The sequence below is a fragment of the Antechinus flavipes genome, chromosome 2 (assembly GCF_016432865.1).
Source record: "Antechinus flavipes isolate AdamAnt ecotype Samford, QLD, Australia chromosome 2, AdamAnt_v2, whole genome shotgun sequence".
NCBI classification, from domain to species: domain Eukaryota; kingdom Metazoa; phylum Chordata; class Mammalia; order Dasyuromorphia; family Dasyuridae; genus Antechinus; species Antechinus flavipes.
Window position 1 is genome coordinate 186,335,081 of NC_067399.1, and position 23,954 is coordinate 186,359,034.

At 32.8% G+C, this 23,954-nt stretch overlaps 1 protein-coding gene across 1 annotated transcript in view; it reads right to left on the reverse strand.

The window, feature by feature from the left end:
* The window catches only part of DLGAP2 (DLG associated protein 2), a 1,170,371-nt gene that overhangs the window by 79,061 nt on the left and 1,067,356 nt on the right, over positions 1–23,954 (reverse strand). The window contains exon 8 of the mRNA XM_051976005.1: positions 10,455–10,674. Coding sequence (XP_051831965.1) covers positions 10,455–10,674 — 220 coding nt within the window. The remainder of the gene's footprint in view (positions 1–10,454; positions 10,675–23,954) is intronic.

Here is a 23,954-nt window from a genome sequence, read left to right on the forward strand (position 1 = left end):
CTGGCTTAACTTTTATGACTTCTTCGCAGAACACTTCTGCTCCTTAAGGGACAGATCCTCTAGCGGCTAGAGGTCCTCAAACTTTTTAAATAGGGGGCCAGTTCACCGTCCCTCAGACTGTTGGAGGACTGGACTATAGTAAAAACAAAAACTTTGTTTTGTGGGCCTTTAAATAAAGAAACTTCATAGCCCTGGGTGAAGGGGATAAACGTCTTCAGCTGCTGCATCTGGCTCTCGGGCCATAGTTTGAGGACCCCTGCTCGCCTTTCTAAGTGATCCAATCACTTCTTTTATCATTTCTCCAGACATCTCTTTGAGTTGTAAAGAGGTAATTGACTGAATTCAGAAGACTTCAGTTTGGCTTCTACTTCTATTGCCTACTGTTCATGTGACCTTCACCCTCTACATTTTAGTTTCCTCATTGGGAAAAATGAGGAGCTTGGAATGTTATCTTTTAAAGTCTCTTCAGGCTTTTAATCTACAATCCTTTTGTATCTTTTGGTCAACTCACTGGTGTTGCTAGACCTCCCAATCAATAATCACTGCATATTTTTGTCTTGACCACTCAATGAACTCTGAGAGATTTTATACATTTACTTACAGGTTGGGGAGAGGCTCTTGACAGGGGGACATTCAATTTGATTCAATTCAGTTCATTTCACTAAACCATAGAAGACACAAAGAGTGAGTGCCAAAGAGGAAATAAGATATACTTCTCTACCTCAATATATTACTTTAAATTCATGAAGTACATTTCCACATATAACAATCCTTTTTACTTTCTTGAGTAAGTATTCCTTTGGGATACTTGTTTATAATCTGACTATTCCTGAAGTTTCAGCTCTCACCATCACTTTCCTCTCTTCATAGCAAGTCAGGTTTTCTATAATTCTCCTTTATCCAATCACTTTCTAATCATTCTTTTCTCTAAGGCTTTATACCAACCAATAGTTGAAGACTTTTCTCCTACTAGGTTGACATTTTTATATCAAGGTTTTTGCCATTTTGACATACTCTAAAGAGGTCATATTGATGCAGGGAAAGATTCCTTTCTAGATTCCCACCCTCTCCTAGTTAATAATGTAAATTGCCCTTTAACTCACAAATCTTGGTCCTTTTGAATTCCAATAGAAGATCTGACCTGTTCCCAGCCCTACCCGGATCTGAGCCAACTTTGGGGCTACACCCGAAAGCCCCTCGAGCTAAGTCTCCTATTATAAAAAGGCCACACTGGGAACCCCTCTTTGCAGAGATTCCAAACATGGCTACCATGTGAGGACCCTCTGTCCACTGGACCCTCTGTCCAGTGCCCTCCTTATCTCTACCTTCACCTATACTTTAACTTTGCTTACCCAATAATAAACCTCTTTTATCAATCTAGCTCTCTGGGCCAATAAATGCTTTTATTGGGAACTTGCGCGGCTACTAGACCCCCTTGCGCCGAATCTGTACCCCAAACCTGCCACTAGACCTTAACCCTAATTTCATTTAGGTACCCCAAAGCTAGACCTCAACAATATCTCTGTATAGAAACTTATTAAAGCTAACAGTAAATAATATAATAAATATATAGCTCCCGCCATTTGACCTAAACTCCAAAAAAATTTACATGTATGAGAATCATAACTCTAATTTTCCATCCATTTAATTGTTTGGGATGCTGAACATGGATCATCTAAAAGACTGGTCTTAATATCTGCAATCTGGTCCTAGTAGTGCAGTATCTGGCAAAAGTACTTAATTAACTAAGTCCATTTACTGAAGATAGGCAGTCACCAATCTAAGACTTCTATGGAGCACTGAAAAATGCCTATTGACCAATTAATGTGGATGACTCATAACTTCCCTAAGGAATAAATGCCATCCTCACCTAAACCACTGTTACAAAGAGAATTCTATTGATGTTTCATAATTTTGTACAGTATAAAATACATATAAATAAATAAAAAATACATATAAATGTAAAAAGTATAAAATACAAATAAAAACACCTTTTGTCTGCTTTCAAGGAAGTTAATATGTTGTCAGAGCCAAGAGAGTGCTAAATGGTCAAGGACTTGAAAGCACACTGACAAGGTATTGAAACAAGGAACAGGAGAGGTTCTTTTCATATGTCCATCTTTTTTTTTTTCCTCCCAGAGAATTTTGAGAAGAATGAGACTCAAAATCTTAGAGAAGTTGCTACTTTTAGTGACAATGAAAAAAAGATAACACTCAGGCTATCAAAACCAAGAGAGCAAAATGCTGCTTATTAATTTTTGGCTAGAGTTCTTCTGGGATGGCTAATGCATGATGTCATCAACTGCACACTTCTGGAATCCTAATGTGCATTATGCTGCAATGCAGGAAAATCAATATGACCTCTGCAGTATGTCTAATTCCAAACAAGCCATGGAGGAAAATATCAAGACCTCTACTGAATTATCACTGACCTTGAGAGATCTTAAGTGTTTGAAATTTACATCAAGACTGAAGCTTGGCTTTTATTAAGTAGATTTTAGAGATGTCTTAGTGGAATATAAAGAATATTAGATTGAGAATAAGAGGACCAATTTGAATCTTGTCTTACTATTTGTATAATGTTGGGCAAGTCAAAGCATTTTCACTTTTGTGGTTTGTTTGTTTTCTTTCTTGTGTTTTTTTTTTCTTTGATTTTTATTGTGCAGCATGACAAATATGAAAATTTGTTTAGAAGAATTTCACATATTTAACCTATATTGGATTGCTTGTTATCTTGGTTGGGGGAACAGGGAGAGAGGGAGAAAAATTTGGAACACAAGATTTACAAAGGTGAATGTTGAAAACTATCTTTGCATGTATTTGGAGAAATAAAATACTATTAAAAAATAAAGCCATAACCAGCATCATCTTTAACCATTGGCTGCCACTACTGATTTCTCCACAGATATTGAAGCAATAGTTCAGCAATCCAGTTCTTTCCATCAGTCAGTCAATGGCAAACATTTATTAACCATTTACTAAGTGCTGGGCATTATGCTTAGTACTGGATAGTACTTTATGGTTTGCAAAGTGCTATCATCTATCTATCTATCTATCTATCTATCTACCTAATCTCATTTTTATACTCACTACAACTCCATGGAGAAGATGCTATTGTTGTTCACATTGTACAGATGAGGGAACTAAGACAGAGTTTAAGTGATTTGTGAGGGTCACCCAGCAAATATGTGTTTGAGGCAGGATTTGAACTTGGTTCTTCCTGATTCAAAGTCTAATCACTCGATGCCACCTAACTGCTCAGAATTTCACTGGTGAGCCCCCATGTTTAGAAAGCTATTTTTCTTACAGAGGTAATCTAACTCCAAAACCTTCATTTTATAGATAAGACAATCTGGGATGGAAGAGGCAAAGTTATATGGCAGATAGTAAGTAGGAGATCTGGGATTGGAACTCAGATTCTCTGAATCTAATATAATAGCTACTTGAATGAAACAAAGCATTATGGAAAACTACATTAATTTTGTGTAAAAAAATCTTAGGCTGCACCAGATGATGAATTGGGGCATCTTTAAAAAGAGGCAGAATTACGCATTTTTGTTACCAGAAGATTAATACAGAGAAAAAACATGGAGCTATGCTTTTCCAATTAAAAGTTTGGGACAGATTAAGTAGTAAAATAATAAAATAGGAACAAAATTTGTAATGGTGGAAAACATATTTAATACCCCTATGGCAATCATCATCTTCATCATCATCAACAGCACAAATATTGCAAATGCTTTATATATATATATATTACCTCCTACCACAACTTTTGATAAGGATGCTATTATTATTATTATTACCATTTTATAGAAAAGACATTTACACCTAGAAAGTTTAAATGACTCCTCCAGAAACTCTCAGCTGCTAGATATTTGAGGAAGCATTTGAAATCAGTTCTTTCTGAATCCTAACCTAGTATTCTTCTCAAACATGGCATTGCTTTTTAAGTATAATAGTACAGAAATACAGAATGCTTCCCCTGATGTGATTTCAAAGTATCTATTCTGAAAAACTAGGAATTTCTGAGTACTCTAGAGAGCCAAATGATTCTAGAAAATAGAATAATAATGTATATAAATGTTTCCTCTGCCCTGGTTAAAGCTGATTCTCTTATTTTAATGACTTCTTAAATCAGCCTTGTCATATTTTGGGAAAAATCTTGACCCATAGCAAAATCATAATAATCTAATTTTATAGCATTTTCTCTACAGTATCAATAATGTTACTTCCCTAGAAAAATCTGGGGAATTGCATATTTAGACAAGAAAATCTATCAAATAAATCATTTCATAGATGAAAAAGAAATCATGTGTGAAATGAAAGTTAGATGTTTTCAAAACCACTTCATTTAATGAGCAGTCTACTAATCAATATGTAGCTTTTTCATAATGAAAGAAACAGTAGGCTAGAGAAACATTTTTGGTCTTTATTTGGTCATTTTGCCAAATGCTTTCTACTATTCAAGTTTTAGCTCTTTAACAATTGGATAGAGAGAATAATATCCAGCTGAATCCCCACCATCTGCCTTTAACATAAAATAATAACTTCATAAGGGAATTTATTTGGGCCAAAGATGATAAAATTTCAATCCACAAATGAAACACCAAATTGTTAATATTTACAAAATAAATTTTATACAGTATTTAGTGATTCTTTCTAAATCATTGATGTGTTCATAATGTGTATATTAAATAGTTTATGGATAGCCATGCACTAATAGACTATGATTCTATGATTGTGGATCACTCACAAAGGCAATGGAAAGGGAGGTTCATAGTCACCATAAGTTAATTGTTAATTCAGTTTACCAGTGAAAAATTGCAAAAGAGAAGTAATATAAAAACAGTGCTTAGAGGGATGTATGAATGGAAGAGGAGATAGATTCATCATTCACTCTTCATGCTTTCTAGGTATTCATAAAATATCAAGGGAACTAAAGGAAAACCCTAAGAATTCTGAGTGGAACTTTCATAGAGAATGTATAGCAATACATGGATGAGCTTTTCACAAAATAGGAAAGAAGAAAATTACTGTGATCTGCATCAAGAGAGAGTCCACATATTAATGATAAATCCAGTGAATTATTTTAAAAAGGAATGACCTCAATGTAAGAACTGGCCATCCAACATCCAACGTATAGTGGCCTGCATATAATGTGGGGAAAGTTCTTCTGTATTTAATAGGGCTGGAAAAGGTGAAGTTTGTCACACAGAACCCACTAGTGTTTATGTTTCATTGATCTTGCCTTGAAAATAGAGAGCTACCGATTTATTCATCATGCTGTAGCATCAGAGTAGGTCTTATCAAATAAAGACTACTGAAAAGAATTCGAAATAATTGAGTTGGAGAAAAGATTAAGTGGTGTTTGACAGTAAGTACTATTGGTAGCAATAGAATTGGAGCAGATACATGACTGCAGTTTTTAATATTTGAAAGGTTGTTGGTTGAAATTATAAATCCCTTCTCAAAGTAATATTATTAAAACACATGGGATTATAAAATAAGCCAATTACATTGAAATAATTATCAAAATATTAAAAATAAATTCACACCCTGTCTCTTGAAATCTACCCATTGACCCCTCAAGTTGTTTATGGACCCCAAGTTAAGAATTTCTTGATTAGTAGAATTGCATTTCTTCTGATTTATCACAGGGGTTATCAATAGAAATTGCAAAAAAAATTTTTTTAGAAAAATATAAGCAATAGTGTAAGGTCCACCTGCCTGTTTTCTCATCTTTAAAATAGAAATAATAGTATGTACTTCCCAGGATTGTTGAGAGGATCAAATGACACAATACATTTTGAAAACTTTAAAGGACCAAATAAACATTTGCTGCTGTAATTTTATTCTTTCCTCCTCTTTCTCTTCCCAATACTTAGAGCTATTCCCTTGATAAGTATCATGTTCTTTGTTAATAGAACTTTTCAAAAAGAGATTGGGTATCTACTTTCAGGGGCTAGGAAAGCAGTAATTCTTACATGGGTAATGACATTTAAACTTTTTTATTTGATTTTTTTTTTTTAAAGAAACATATTGAATCCATATTCTAAGGAGAAAGCTTCACAAAACAGAGACTCTCACTTTCATATGTTCCTTTCTCACTGCTCTACTATTTCAATTTAATTGTTAATGAATCTTTTCATTATTTCTTTGAAACTAGGTACCTCCTGAAGTTCCTTCTAAGTTGTAGATTCTCATGGTCATAATAAGTTAATTGTTAATTCAGTGTATCAATGAAAAATTGCAAAAGAGAAGTAGCATAAAGACTGTGCTTAGAAGGATGTATGACTTGAAGAAAATAATGAGATTTACTAGCTTTCTCCTCTGCTGGTCTAACATTTCAGATAAATATAAGCAATAGTGTAAGGTCCACCTGCCTATTTTCTCATCTTTAAAATGGAAATAATAGTATGTACTTCCCAAATAAACATTTGCTGCTATAATTTTATTCTTTCCTCCTCTTTCTCTTCCCAATACTTAAGAACTATTCCCTTGATAAGTATCATGTTCTTTGTTAATAGAACTTTTCTATTAATGGCCCTAAATGTCCCTGAAATTTCAATCCTTACCCCTCTTTTACCTTTATACTTTCTTTCTGTGTCCCCATAAATTTATATATTATATGATAATATAAATTTATTATATTATCATCCATATAGAAGATGCACAGATTTCTATATTCAGTCTCAGTTTATCTCCTGAACTTCAGTTCCATGTCACTAGTTGTCTTCTGGATATTTCAAATCTCTATATCCCAGAATCACCTTAAATTCAACTTGTTTAAAACAGAATTCATTTTCTTTCCCCTTAAAGATACTCTCTTTCCAAATTCCTCTATTTTGTGTTGTAAGTTATTTCATTCTTTTAGTCAATCAGGTCCACCACTTTAGTGTTAACTCAACTCATCTTTACCCAACATACTAAATTATTTTCAAAATCTCTCTCTCAGAACATTTCTCACATACAACTTCTCTATACATATACATTAATTCAGGTTTTTTTCACCTCTCACCTAGATTATTTTCATGGCCTCCTAACTTCTCTCCTAGAATTAAATCTCTTCCCATTCCATTCTATCCTTCACACTACTGGCAAAGTAATTTTCCTTAAGTGAGGTTCTTTAAATGTCACTCTCTTACTTCAAAAAACAGAACAAAAGTCTAATGACTATTAATCTTTAGAATCAAATGTGAATTCTTATGTTTACAGCTTTTAAAGGGTTTCACAAAGCCTGATTATTTTATTTATTTATTTTGCTGAGGCGATTGGGGTTAAGTGACTTGCCCAGGGTCACACAGCTAGGAAGTGTTAAGTGTCTTAGAGCAAATTTGAACTCAGGACCTCAACTTCAGGACTGGGGCTGTATCTGCTGTGCCACCTAGCTGCTCCTAGCCTGATTATTTTATTCCAGATTTATTAGATATTATTCTCAAACGGACTGTGTTAGCTTAGATGTGGCACTTTTCTCATTTGTGTGTCTTTTTACTAGCCATTTCCTTAACCTGAAGTGCACTCCCTCTTCATTCCCACTTCATAGCATCTCTTCCTTCAAGGTGTAGATCAACCACTACTATTTTCCACATGAAGCCTTTTGTACGTTTACAGAAGTAGACCTGGAGTTATAAAGAGCTGGGGTCAAATCTAGCTTTAGGCATTTACTAACTCTTGGTCCCTGAATATCTCCTAACCTTTGCTTCAGTTTTCTTTTCTACAAAATGCTACTAATAATGGCACCTGTCTTCCAAGGTTGTTGTGAGCACGAAATGACATAATATTTATAAAGCACTTAGCAAACTATACTTTATACAAATGCTGTTGTTATTATTCCAACTGCTAATGCCCTTCCTTTCAAACTGCCTTGTATTTATATCTTATTTTTATTTTCTTTATGTATATTTTGCATCTTTAGGTCCCTTTTGCATATTCTTGTATATGTATTTCTTGTCTTCTCTATTAGAATGCAAACTTGCTCTAAATAGGGAATCTTTCATGCTTTTTATTTGTATCCCTTTATGTAGTATTTTGAATATAGTATACACTTAATAAATGGTAGATTATAAACATATATCAAAAGGTATTTATCCATATAAGTCTGGTATTCCAAAGTGGTCCCATCTGGCAGTGTATTTATTTCAATGATTCTGCTATTTCTCAAAATATTTCTTTGGAAACTACTTTTCTGAGTCAGATAATAACCCATTGCATTGCTTTGGTTTTGGTTTCTGTTTAACAATTTATTTTCATTTTTATTCTGAACTTAACAGATACCCAAGTAAAATGAGCATTTTCATACACAATGTGTACAGTAGGAGAGGATTATACATGTGACTACAAATCTCTGTTATGTTGAGCTTGCTTTTATTTTAAGGTACATAAAAATTCAGCATGGAGCTTTCAAAATGATTCCATCTGGCCTGCCTTCTGTTCTCTTTTCATTATGGGGGGTTATAATTTTGGGGAAAGAATCCTATCTTTATCCTCACTTCCCTCTTCCATTAAAAGAAAAAAAAAAACCTTTAAGATATTGCATAGGTGGGACAGTGAATTATGGAAGACTTGAGTTTGAATCCTATCTTAGACAATTCTGGCTGTGTGCTCCTGGCAAGTCATTTAATATCTTTCACTTTTAGTTTTCCCATCTATAAAATGATGATAATAATAGCACCTACTTTACAGATTGTTGTGAGGATTAGCTGAGATAACATATGGAAAGCACTTTGCAAATATGTGGAATAATTTATTTTCAAAGTACTTCTGAAGACCATAAAAATACTTACTGGATGTACCTGTCTTCTGCACATAGTGCATTCAATATATATTTTCTGAATGTAGGAATGCATGAATTTTTGGAAACTTTTTTCTTTAATTGACCTCAAAGTGATTAAGTTGCTTCATGAGCATAATGACTTTATAAAAATTTATTTTTTATGGAAGGCAAATGAAAACACAAATGTTGTGACTTTACTATGGTTAACTGGCAGTTATGATTGAGAAGCCATAAACTTAAGACCCTATCATTTTCAAGCTACCAAAATCATAGGTATAGACTACAAAGTATGTTATCTTGAAAAAAGCTCTTGGTCTTTCCTTTTCAACCCATTTATCCAAAGATTTGTTTGGAAAATATTTATGATTTCTCTGCTTCCAATATGACATTATATAAATATACAGCTTTTATGATACAACCATGTCATAGGTATCAAAAATCTATCTTTCAGTATCACAAATAATTCTTAGGATCCACAATTGAAAACATTGAAGAATTCAAGAGGAGTAATGACTTTTTCTTTTTTTCTTTTATAAGGCATTTAAAAAAATTCACCAGTAGAACTTTTGATAAGGCTGTGAAATATTTTTCTATGGAATTCCATAGTGGATCATTTTATACTGTGGAATATTATTAATCTTTGTAAATTGTTTCATTTAGAAGAAAAACTCAATGATATATAGTTACAATTGCACATTCCTTTCCAATTCTTCTCTTGATCTCTTTTAGAAACTTCTGATTACACGTCTTCATTCATTATATCCTTTATACTTTTAATACCACCTAGTTAAAATACTGCCTTATCCTCATTTTCTTTTTTCAAAGTCTATCCCCCCCCAATTTATCTGATTACCTTATAATATACTAGTTCTGGTTTTTATATCACCTATCTATTTATTATTATATGATTTCATCTTGTATCTTTTTCTTAGCCTTTAAGCTTGTCATGGCAAAATTGTATTCCTTGGCCTATTTTATAGCTTTCTCAGAACCATGTATATTCATTGTGTTACATAAATAATGGAAGGGTAATAAAATATTAGGCAGTAATTTTTTGTTTAGGTGGTAAATTTTCCAAATTTCCATTAGAACCAGAGGATATCATGAAATATAATCCTTAGAGCTCTACCAATATTAGAGAATTTATGTCCAGGATTGATTGATTTCTTGCTATGAATAATTTTTATAAATCTGAGGAAGAAAGAACAGTTATTCCTGATGGACGCTGATAAAAGGGCCAAGTGTATATATAGATACCTGGACTTTTCTGAATATCTTTGAACTAATGACATATTGCATAACCTTAAGAATTAAGGTATAACCATCAATTGTAATGCCCATAATTTGACTATTTCTGTCAGGAAACTATCCTGTAAGTATTTTCCAAAAATTCACCCTTTCACAATTTTGAAATCCATCCCTCATTAATAAATCATGTATGGGAAAACATGAAACCAATATAGTTTTAATGGCAGAATTTTTAAAATAGTAACTGGAATTTTTCTGAAAATGCAATAATAAATGATGATCAATTGTTAGGATAACAAGTCACATTAAGGTGTGTGTGTGTGTGTGTGTGTGTGTGTGTGTGTAGAGTGGGGTCATTTTTCTTATCTAATGGAAATAATTGATATATATCATGATGTCATTGTATAAGGCAGAAAGATTTTTCCTTTACCTGTTGTTGACCTGATAGTTGAGGTGATGTTTGAAGATGTCATTGCAGGAATACATTCATCATCTTGGGAGTAACCAGCCTGAATGGCTCTCAGATAACTGTGACTTCTCGTTCGGAAGCAACCAGGAAGGTCTAGGGCATCCATGGCCTGAGATTCAACTTCACTAAAGACTGATTCACACACCGATTCAAACTGCCCGTTGATCTCAGCTTCACTCATCTGGGATAAATGACAACAGTGAGTTTGGTACTTGGATCTCATTGATAAACATCTTTAAAATGTTTCCAAAAGTATATAAACTGGAGACAAAATTTATCCCATTACACCGCAAATTTTATAGACTTACACTTTCAGTATAAAAGACATAAAATTATCATTACATGATCTGGCAAATTTGAGAAAACTACTTCTTAGAGGTATCTAAGTGGTGCAATTGATAAATTATTGAATCTAGAGTTAGAAAGATGAGTTCAAATCCCATTTTAGACATTTAATAGCTGTTACCTTCAGTTCATCTTTTAAACTCTGCCTCAGTTTCCTCATCTATAAAATGGTGATAATAATAGCACTGATTTTCCAAAATCGTTATTGGGATAAAATGAGATAATATTTATAAAGCACTTTATAAATATTAATATGCTATATAAGAGATATTATCTATCTAAATATTGAGGATAATTACATAAACTCAAACTCTTCATAAAGTACTTTTGAACCTACTTTTGAACCTACCAAACAAAACTTTCAGATAGTGATTGTTTGAATTTGGAATTGGAACTATGTATATCTCAAAGCCTAAAGGAAATGACTATGAGTTATCATAGTAAGAAGATCTCTATAATTATCACAATCTAAGAAATATGTGTAAGTCCTTACTCTTTGGATAATAGGAAAATTTATAATTAAGCTTTATATATGGATTGCTACTGAAAGGCTAATAAGTTTAGGTCACTATCATATGCTTTGTACTATAAATCCGTATCTCTGGGAAAAAAAGCAATTGTTGGATTGTTGCTTCCAAGATACATACCAATTTATTAATTCATGGGAAAATCAGTGGGATTATTTCTATATAATATTTCTGCATTCTATTCATGGTCTATTTTTTCAGATAAATGTATCTTTTCCGATTTGTGTCTCAACTAAGTAAGGGATATATGAGACTATGAAGAAGAGCATGGTTCCAAATGAAAGCCATTTTGTTGGGGAAAATGACTTTGCAGGATGGCATAATGCAAAGCATAATGAGTTTTTGTTTATTTTTCCTATATTTTCAGTGCTGATCTCAAATTTCAGGCTTTTTTTTTTCTTAGAAGAATACTTTAAATTTCTGTGATTAGAGTTCTGGCATTGTAGTTAACTTTTTTTTACTGGTTTTATCTCTTCAATTAGATGATAAACTCTTGGGAACTTTTCCATCTTTCTATGAGTCCCTTAGATTGTTAAACATAGGGACTCACCCTATCTAGTTAATAATTAATTAGTTCTTCTATTCATATTTATTTTGAATGAATTCTCCATCCTGTCTCTCAAAACCCCTTCTGATTCACTGTATAGTGCTTAAGAGAAACATGAGTTTATAATCCTTTTTTTCAATTCAGATGCCCTCCAATTTATCAATAAATTTCTAAAACTTGTCAGTCAGAAAGGAAGATAATACTTCTGAGAATCTGCAGGGCTATCACTTCCCCAGCCCTAAACATTATGCCTTTAAATGCAGCTTAAGATATATAAGTTCGTCTTTCTTTCTCTCTCTCTCTCTCTCTCTTTCTCTCTCTCTCTCTCTCTCTCTCTCTCTCTCTCTCTCTCTCTCTCTCTCTCCCTCTCCCTCTCTCTCTTTGTCTAGCCACATAATATTACTTACTTATTTTGAACTTGAATACTAATTTTTTTTTAATTTAAACTGCTGTTTACCCCTGATCTGTCAATTATGTCTTTATACAACTGAGTTTTTGAATCTCAGTATATCTTAAATTTATCTCTATTAGATTCAGTCTTATTAAATTCAGCTCAATAGTCTGACCTGTTAGCATTTTTTTTCAATCCTACCTCTGTTACCCAAATAATTAGTTATTTTTCCTAGCTTAATATCATCTGAAAATTCAATAGGCATGCACTTTATTCCTTTATCTCCATAACAATGTTGAATAATACAGGATCAAAATAGTACAGGCACATCCACTAGAGATCTGCCTTCTTTCAACTTCATATTGAGCTATTAATAATTCCTTTTTGGGGGGTCCAGTAATACAGTTAATTCTTAATCTGTCCAAATTTTCTATTAGTCCACATCTATCCATCTTCTATGCAAAGATATGCAGAGAGACTATTATTATTATTATTTACTGAAATATAAGTGTGTCATGATTATAGCATTCTCTTGAACTACTGATCTAGTAATTTCGTTAAAAGAAGGAAATGAAGGTATCTGGGAAATAACTAATTAAAATATGATCACTGTATAGAAGAGGTATAAACAAAATACTCTGAAAGAGTTAAGAAACTAGAGTTTCATACAGTTCTTGACTGATAAAATATGCTTACTGTTTGTTGATTGGCTAACTGTATTAATGGGCACTAACAATGGCACACACAAAGAAGGTAGCATCTATTCAGTAACACAAAGATACAGATAGACTGATAAGAGGTCCATTTCAATTAGGAAAAATGATATATAAAAGAGAGTAATGAAAGGGAATACTGGAATAGGATATAAAAGCCAAACTAGTAGGGATGATTGTCTTACTACGCCAGAAATTAATCATTTCAACAGAATGATATCTTCAAATCATCTGAATTGGTTTTGGAGACATGATCTTTTACTAATATATTAGAATTAAATTCAATGTTTAACTTAAATATAGATTCCTATATATGCCTAATATCTGATGGATTTAAAAACCTTTCAATAGAAAATAACAATGTAGGGTAGATAAGATAGTGCTGGAGATAGCTAGATTATTAAAAAGTTCTAAAAGGATGAACAAGATGAAACAAGTGTAATGGATTATATTTAGTTTTGGTATGTCTGCATGTGTATATGTCTGTGTGTGTGTGTGTCTGTGTGTGTGTGTCTATGTGAGTGTGTTTATGTTTTAGGTGACCTGGTGAACAATCGAAAGATGCATAGTGAGTATCTAACAAGAAATGTCATAGAAAACATATCATTAGTGACATATTTCATTAAAAACAAAGATGAGTCAGTCATGCCCCAAAAGTTAGGATAGCATTTTAAGCATTCATCTGATATTCTTAAAATAGTCAAATCAGGAGAGAGTTGCCACTGTTCTGGATTGTTTTTCTATGGAGGATTTTTGGAGATACCTGGGCAGAAGTATACAAGACAAGGTAAGAAAGAGTTATAAGCACATGGATATCAATGGAAAATCATAGCTACCAATTGATTTTTTGAAATGCATTATGTTGCTGTTTTTCTTAAATTCAGCAGAGTATAATCCAGAGAGAATTATCTGGGCAAGTTACCTTGTCTGGATAGAAGAAAGGCAGAGAATAGATCTAAAGCCTGGATTTTCTGGGATAAGCAATTTAGCTTAAATCCCTGGATTACAACTGGAGGCCACAATAGAAGTGACCTGAACATATTATGAAAGTGATGAGAAAGAAGCATTTCATATTATATTTCATTCTGCATTATTGGGGGGAGAATGAAAGATATGTGATCCAAAGATCAGGGGAAGAATTTTACTGAATTTTTTTAAACACCAAGGACTTAGAATTACCTGTATTTATTATCCTTAAATGACCTGAGAGATGTGTAGAAGCAACTTGAGAAAAGCAGATATTAGGTAGTTGTTATATTGTAGAAATGTCATAGAACATCTTTATTACTTGAATTAATTCAAACTATCTGGGAGAACTTATACAAGTCTTGTTATCTCTGTGGGACTCAGTAGTAAAATCCAGGAAGTTGTACCAAATAACCTTCTAAGTCTTTTAGTTCTAAAAATGTTGAGATATTTTAGGATTAACAAAGATCCTTTCAATCAGTTGATCAATCAAAGATTTATTAAGTGCTTCCTAAATACCAGATAATATATTGGATGCTAGGAATACAAAGAAAAAGTGAAACATTTCCTACTTTCAAGGGCCTTCCATTCTATTAGCCTTAGACAGACAAGAGGAGAGTCATACATAGAGGAGACAATGTGCACACAGATAATCATGTGGAAATAAAGAAAATAAATGAAAAACATTTTTTTTTGAAGAAGGAACTGAGAGGAATTAATAGTTGGAGGAATTAGAAAATATTATGTAGGAGGTAGCACATGATTCAAGTTTTGAAGCAAATTAGAATCAATGAAGCTCTTATAGCAGCTTGGTAGTATAATAGATATATTGAGACTTGAGTCAGAGAGGTTTAATTTCATATCTGATCTCATATACTTATTAGGTCTGTGACCTGGGCAAGTCATTTAATCTGTATTAATCTGTAAAATGGAGATAATAATAGAACTCTCTCTCAGATTTATTTTGAGGAACAAATGAAATGATAATGGTAAAATGCTAAGCACAGTGCTTGGCATATAGTAAAGCATCACATAAAAGTTAATTATTAATTGTGATTATTAATAATCAGGGACTATGAAAAGACTACTCATTAACTAGAAAATCTACTTGTGATTTTGTAGATAGAATAGACAAATCAGTTATGAGTTCCTGATACAGTATTTTCTTAATTTTTTTGCATTAAAAATGTTTGATTTTTTTCTGTGCTTTTGGTATCTTCCCCACCTTCAGATACCTTCCCCCTGAATTCCCCTATAATTGTGTCACCCTCAGTACAGATCTCCCCTTATGAATATATTTGGATACATTTATCTGATTTTCTTGTTTTCATTTTTTAACTCTTCTATAAGTACTTCAGGTACTGTGCTGTTAAGGTCCAAGTATGGCTACAATTTGCTAAAAATGATTTTTGAAAGATTTCTCCATTTTACTTCTGTCTCAAATCTTTTTATTTTCATTCTTAAATGCTATTGATGATTTTGCTTAGTTGAATATCTTGCCATGGTTTCTTTTTTCTGAATGTACCTTCCACCATTTCTCTCTGTTAATAAGATATTACTCATAGTTGTCCAATGCTTTTCTTTGTAATATGTTTACATTCTAATCTAGTTTGGCATTTGTTAGTCAATTCTCTTTGTTCAGTTAATCAGTAAACATTTATTAAACTCCAAACAAGAGTATCTACACATACATATATACATATATATATGTATATATATGTATATATATATATGTGTGTGTGTATATATATATATGTGTGTATGTATATATATATATATATATACATACACACACACACACATAAGAGCCAGAATTGATTAAGAGAAAAGAAGTGGATAGATAGACAAAATAATTCAAGTTTTTAAAATTTTAATTAAGTTGTTTTCTAGGCTCTTGTGGTCTCCTTATTTTAGCAATTAATTTACATTGGTTTAAAAGCACAATGAAATTATTATAGTTGGTGACAATATCATTTCTGTAGTGTCTTTAAAATTTTCAGTAATTTCTTTAAATAATTCAGGCTTGATCTTATTAATTGTATACATTAAATTCTTATCCTAGATTTTTAAAATGTCTGACCTAATGGTACAGAGAAATCTGACTTAGGAATAATTCTCATGTAACTTTTAAGTCTTTTCTTTTCTATTAAAATATATTCATTTTAATTTTTCATATGCTATTTGACTGAAGGATGTAAAGAGTTTAAATGACCATTGTGTTTATTCTTTGTTGATCGTGAAAAACAATTGATTCAGTAAAACTAAAAGCCGTTTTTCAGACTCTTGTACCACCACAAAATGGCTTCTATACATATATCATTCAAGGTTATTTGGGACATGTAAAACAGAAATAACCCTGTTCAGGGGCTGCCATATAATAAAGTATCAGGTGCTCATAAAATAAGGTTAAGTACATTCACCAAAGTATGACTGTATTAGAGGAATTCAACTTCCTTTTGTGTGCCTTCCCCCATTAGATTGTAAATTTCTTGAAGGCTGACTTTGTTTTTCCTATTTGTATATTTAATTCATGCAGTGTCTGATACATAATAGATAACTAAAAATATTTATTGACTAAATTCAGAGAAAAATACAGGTTGAAGAAGAATCCCCTGGGGATGATAAGCTATTTCAGATACTCACCTTTGTGGATGACATTATACTGATTACATCAAGTCCTAAGACTTTGTAGCAGGAACAGACTTGTAATTGCTCAAAGAAGTTTGTCCTGTTCATCCACACAACAAGATCAAGTAGATGAAGTATATCTATTGCACAGATTGCAATATGCTTTTGAAAGGATGCCCTATAGACCTTGCTCAATATGCATATCTGGAAGTTATGGTAAGAATAGATAATGATCTGATCTCAGAAGTAAAAAGGAGGCAGTTGTATTGCTTGAAGCATATTCCAAAACTTTAACTGACTCAAACCTTAATACAAACATTTTATCTTTGTTGCTATTTGGCAGAGAGTGCCTCTAACTAACTAGATTTTTATTAAAAGATTGTTTTCTTATTTATATATTTAATTCAGGGCAGTGTCTGACATAATAGATGACTAAAAATATTTATTGACTATTGACTAAATTCAGAGAAAAATACAGATTGAAAAAGAATCCCCTGGTAACTAAAGATTTTTATTAAATATAGAGTAAAGTGCCAATTAATGTAGGTGTAAGCCAGTTGCAATGTGGAACCGATGAGGAAATCAGAAGTAAAAGATTTTATCTGTATGACATGAAGAGAAAATGGGTTGGTCTTTTGGCAAGAGTAAAGAATGGCAGGTGAATAGAATGGTGGGGAGATACCTTTGTAATATCAGAAGAAAAGTAAGGAAGGCTTCAAGCACCTTGGGTGGACTCCCTATGTTGAACTTTTGGGATAGCACAGATAGAAATTATATGAAATGGACAGGCATAGAAGGGTTGCAATGTTCACCTTTGGAGGGCATTTCTAGATTTAGATCACAAGTCCATTTGAGTATTCCCTATGGTGAAGTAAAGTAATTCTTCACATATTGAACACTTAGATGACAAATGATTCTCATGAATGACTTAGAGGGGCTGGAACAAGAGTAAATGAAGAGGACAATGGCTTTCCCAAGGATGTAGCTAAATGAGAAGGTTTATAGCTCTCAGAGTAGCTTATTGGTAGTTGAATGAGAATGCATTAGCATCTTAGCCACAGGGATATGGGGATTGTATTAGGATTATCGTAAGAGATTCAGCCAGAGAAGGCTGGTGTTCCTTGAACTATTTATCAGCATTCTTCAGTCACAGACCATAATTGCAAGTCAAACAATCAGTCAACAAACATTTATTAAATATTAATTATGTCTATGTATTATGCTAAGTGCTGGGATAAGAGTCCAAGAAGTGATTCTGGTAACATGTGGAAGGAGTCATGGTGTCTTGAGAAGCATGGAAAATGTCCCTTTTTTGTATTTATATGTTTTGAATCTTCCTTGGGAACTTAGTGAGATTTGATTCTCAGCATATTTTTTTACACTTGGTTCCTTTTGGAGAGTGGTACTTAGGGATTATATGCTCTTTTCTAAGCATCATGGAAATGACTAATAAAGGTGACTAGAAACAAGTGTTTTGTATTGCATTTAGTATTGATGGTTTTTAAATTAAAAAAAAATTAGATAAGCTAAAGTTCAAAGGAAGGATGCATAGTAGTTTTGGGCAACAACACTTATCAGAGTTGTTCATATGCAAAGAGTGGCACAAAAGATATTACTGAGAACATGTATAAACAAAATGAAGAAGGACAATCCATGTAATCATGGGTAAATCATAAAACTTTTTTAAATCTCAGTTTCTTTATCTATAAATTGGGAATAAGATCTGTATCAATGTGCTTGTGAGGACCAAATGAAGAATACTAGATCTAGTGTTCATCAAAATATTTTGTCCATGATATAATATACCTAAATTGAGACATTCTCATCCCTTGGTTTATATTAATTCTGTCTGAATACTCAGACCCCAAGTTTTTGTGTGGAAGTAACACTTAAGACCAGGTTTTGTGAGAACTGTAGCTGGAAAAAGGAGTTTGAAATCAGGACAAGTATATCTTCTCATACACATTTGAATTGGTGGAAATTTTTTGTTTTGATGCAGATTTTTAGCCCTAGATAGCCTTAAAATCAGGGAAAAGATCTTATAGAATTTTAGTCATATCAACTCCAAATAACTAGTCAGCAAAATCGATATGAAACCTTCAGGCTATAGTTGAAAACATGACCACCTTTGGACCACTTTATTCTCTAGCTCTATATTCCCAGTGAAGTATAAATCTTCATACAACAGTCTGAGAAGATTTGAAAAGAAAAAAAAGAGTGCATCTGTTTTCTAAATATTGTTAACAAAAGCAACTTGGAAAATATCATGATAGAATTGGAGTCCCCAGAGCCTGAATCTAGCATTCTTGATTTTTCTGAGAAAACTTTCTTGCACACTCCCCATAAATTCAGTGTACCTTTTTCTTTTAAGGTAACAAAAACACAGAGACCATTGTTATCTCAAATTTATTTTTTCAAAACAAGAGACTAGATTCCGAATGAGGCTCATTTGTATGTGATTAGTCCATTATCAATTTCCAGTGTTCCATGGATTAAGGCTTTTTAAAAATATAATTATAAGTAGAATTTAGGGAACTCACTATATTCTAGCAGATAAATTTGCTAAGAAAATGCTCTTTTGACTCTCCTGTTTTGTATAATAGAGGGAAGTTGGAAGAATCTATATAGTTTTTACCTCAAAGCTAAAGACATATCTAAAAACTCTCAAATCAGGAAAAAATGAGAAAATCAATGACCAGAAGCCATGATTAAAGCATTTTTACAAAAAGCAAGAAATATGAAGCCCATTTGTGGATATTATATCTATACTATATATATATATATTTATAAGTTTATAAGTTATAAGTTTAAAGTTGTAACCAAATATATAATGTATAAAATATTTTGTTATGAAATAAATGTTATAAAGATAACGAGCATGTAGTGGAAAGAACACTGAATTTGGGGTCCAAAAATCTGGGTTTAAGTCTTATTTTTGATATCACCTACAGTTGTTATTTTAGGCAGGTTACTTTATCCCTCTAGGGCTCAGTTTCTTTATCTGTAAAATGATGGAGTTGGACTTCAGGATAAATAAGTTCTCTTCTAACTCTATTCTCATCCTAAAAAGGGAGAATATTAAAAGGATTATGTGTGACTTATGTAAGGAGATTGATACAACTTTTCTTAGGAATAAAAAACCTAAGAAGAACAAATAGACAGTGTTTATAAAAATTAATCTTTACAATATGAATTCATTAACAGATAATACTTGATCTTTCTGCAATAAAATGTCAGCTCCCCAAGGATAAAGACTATTTTTGGGTGTATATTCCTAAAGAACAGTTCTTGGCAAATAATAATACCTTAAGCATTATTTGTTGAATTGAAAGCTTAAAAGTAATTTGAAATAGAAAATTAAGCAAAGAAATCATTTGCTTAATTTGTATCCAAGGACTGAAAAACATTTAACTATATCCAAATATGTTTGGTAAAATTGTTATTTATAGACCTGAATTAGCAGGTTCACTGAATATTTAGACCTGATAGCTAAATAACTTTAAGTCAATGAATGAGTTAATTCCATCTTCCATTTCTGTTTTGGCCCAATAGGGAAAAAACTGGAAAGAAAAAAATGAAGTGCTATGTGAAATTTCTAGGCCAGGTTGACATTTCCTACTTTGCTCATATTAAACTTTTTAGGGAATTTAGGAAGAAATATTGGGGTAAAAACTTTGATTAACAAGGAAGAAAGAGTTTTTCAGCTTCAGGGACTAGTGAAGAATGTATCATATATAATACATTATATAATGCATATGCAAACATAAATTCTGTTTGACAGCTTAGCTATTTAAGTCCAAAGTAGCTCAGACAGGGAGATACCAGGCACACTTCCAGTCCAAGGGCTTGGAGTCCCAGTGGGCTTTAATTAACAGATACCAAAGAGCTCAGTTTTGGGAAAGCTTACTCTGCTTTTTTAACATGAAGTTCTCTTCCTATATTTCATCATGGTATGGAGGTGGCTCTAGATTTAGGACATCATGGACACATGCATGGAAAGATTCTGTGTTTAAGAGAGCACATAAATAATTATGGGCACATAAAAAATGTAATTTGGAACTGGAAGAAATCTTACAGTCAGACCCCTACCTTGCATTAACAAATGGAACAATGTTTTTGAATGCCCAGACTGCTTGGAGCCCAGCATCAGATTCAGTTACACTATTTATTCTAATACTTAATGATATGAGAAAAAACAGGCAAGATTAAATAAGATAATAATGTAATAATATCTTTATTCTGGGTAATTTTCAAAGTGCTTTAAAATATTTAAAAATGTGCTCTTCAAAGGGATCTTGTAAAAACATACAGGGTATATCCCCATTTACAGTTGAACAGACAAACTTAGCAAGATTAAGTGAATGTCTAAAGGCTTTTGGCTAATATTGTATGTTATAGAGCTGGAATGAGAATGTAGGTTTCATGATCCTAACATAGTGCTCTTTCTAGTATTATGAATTATTTAAATGAAAAGGATCATACAATCTCAGGATTGAAAGATAGCTTAGCTACCATTCAAGTCCAATCCATACTTGAACAAAAATCTTCTCTTTTTCCATGTAGTCCATAGAAGCCAAGCAAGTCAACTGAATTATCAATATAGAACTGATGTGTGGACAGAGACCAATGTGATTATTTGGTAAAAGAGGGAACAATACCCCAAACCATTCTCCTTGGAAAGATAGATGACTAAGAGAATGGAGAGCCCAAATGCCTAAGACTAGAACACTTGCAAGAACATTTAACATGTCCATCTGTTAATCATCATAGAACTGAAGACCATTAACATGTGAATGTAAAATGTAAGAAATACAGAATTGATTATACAAAAATTGATTTCTTCCTTTAAGTTTTGGGAAACCGAGTCAGGGCCAGAAAAGAGAGCTATTTTGGTCTCTGAGAACAGTCACAATAACCCCAATGTCAATTTCATATAATCTGTTCCACTTTTAGTCATAAGATCTTGTAAAGAGAGCATAGTAAAAATTGGAAATATGAATTGTAAAACTCTTCTACATGGTATATCTCAAATTGTTGTCACTTTCCAAACTTTTCATCAGAAATATCTGAGAAAAATATCTCTAAGGTATTTGGACTTTGGATGAATTACAAACACTATCCTTACTTGGCCTATATCAAAGTGAGTTTGAGATTTCCTAAGAAATATTAGCTTATGCAAAAGTAAATTATATATTTTTGTTTACCTAGTTGCCAACTGGAAGGCTTGAGACTCTTTTATACTAGGAGAGGGATAGTTACCAGAGACCAATTGCATTCACCAATCTATTCACCAATCATTCAATTCAGAATGTTGCTGGACAGTCTCATTACCTTATATAAAATCTTGAATTCTTGGCTTAAAAAGTATTATCACTGAGAAATATGTATATGGAACAAAATTCCAAGGATAGATTGAACAATCCATTGATTTATATTTTGATCAGTGCCAGATTGGAGACTGTTTTCCAGGAACGAATAGTAGCACGAGCTTATTATGATATCAGTATATAAAAGTCTTGATAAGATGAATATGGATGCAGATGTCCAGAATGATTTGGGTTAGGACAATTCCAGAAGAATATTTGAAAGTAATTCTGACAATTAATCAATAAATCAACATATTTTGATTAAGCATCTACTACGTATATACACGCAGAAAACAGATATAACAGTAAATAAAAATGTGTCAAAAAGAGAATGTTCTTTGTGAGGAAAGGTACTAATAGTTGAGGGGCTTCATGCAGTAGATGTTGCCTGAGGAGTAACTTGAACCAAGACAGGTAATCTTAGGTAAAAGTAATAAAGAAGTTCATTCCAAGCCTGGAAGCTAGCCAGTGCAAAGGCATGGAGGTGGGAAAAATAGAGTGTCATGAATGAGGAACAGAAAGCCAATTTGGTTGAATCACCAAGCATAAGTGAGGAATTAATGCACAATTAGGTGAAAAGAAGGGTTGCAGACAGCTAATGTAGAGCTTTAAAAACTAAGCTGAGGAGTTTATTTTTAATTGTAGAGGGTATGGTTTAACCACTGAAGTTCCTTGATTAAGGGAGTCAAATAGTCAGATCTGCACTTAGGGAGAATTATTTTTTCAGTCATGTACAGAATATATTGGAATGTTGAGAAACTTGAGGGAGAGAGATCAATTAAAGAGCTATTGATAATAGATTGAACTAAGAGGTAGTTGTACAAGTAAAGAAATGTCAGATATGAGAGATGTTATGAAGGTAGAAATGGCAACTGATTGTATATGTATGATGAGGGACAATAAGGAGTCTAAGATAATGCCAAAATTACTCTCCTGAAATATTAGAATGATGGAATGTTTTTGAGAAATTTGTAAGAAGGAAAGGTATAGGGGAGAGGGAAGATAATATTTAACTTTTAGAAATGTTGATTTTAAGTTATGCAGTTTGAGATTTCTAATAGGTAATTAGGGATCTGAGACTGATGGAGAGTCTGAGTCTAGACAAATAGATATGCATAGTTTAAAACTATTGGAACTGCTAAGGGAACATGGGAAGAAGGGGGGAAGGGGAACAAGAGCGAAAAGAGAGAGAGCGAACACACGTGCAAGAGAGAGAGAGAGAGAGAGACAGAGAGAGACAGAGAGAGATAGAAAGAGAGAGAGAGAGAGAGAGAGAGAGATAGAAAGAGAGAGAGAGAGAGAGAGAGAGAGAGAGAGAGAGAGAGAGAGAGAGAGGAGAACAAGCTCCTTAAGGAATACTTTCAGAGGAGTATGATGTGAATTACCCATTGAAGTCATGAAAGGCGATTGAGAAGTGGTCATATAGATAAGTAAACCAGGAAGGGAGAGTGTTACAAAAGACATGAGAGGAGATCCAGGAGGAAAAACTAGTTAACAGTGTTGAATGTAGCAGATAACATGAGAAGGTTTAATAATGATTAAAGACCATCAGATTTTAAGAGATGATTCATAATTTAGGAGAAAGCAATTTCAGTTGAGTAATAGGGATGAAAGTCAGATTTTGAGGGGTTAAGGAGTGAGAGGGGAGAAAGAATCGGAGTAAAAATAACTTTTTTTAAAGGAATTTAGCTAGCATGGAGAGTTATAGGACATTAACTTGAGGGTATGATGGGTCTAGTGATGGTTTTCAAGGAGAGGAAGACAATGTTTGAAGACTGTAGGGAAGGAATCAGCTAACAGGATGATGTTAGAAATTGGAAAGAGTGGTTACTGAGGATTTAGTTCTTTGAAGAAGATAGGGTGGGTTGGGATCAAGTATATTTTTAGAAGAATTTGCTTTGACAAGGAAGATCACCTCTATTAGAATGAGGGGGAAAGGATGAAAGTGGGAAATAATATCAAAAATTTGGGGGATGAA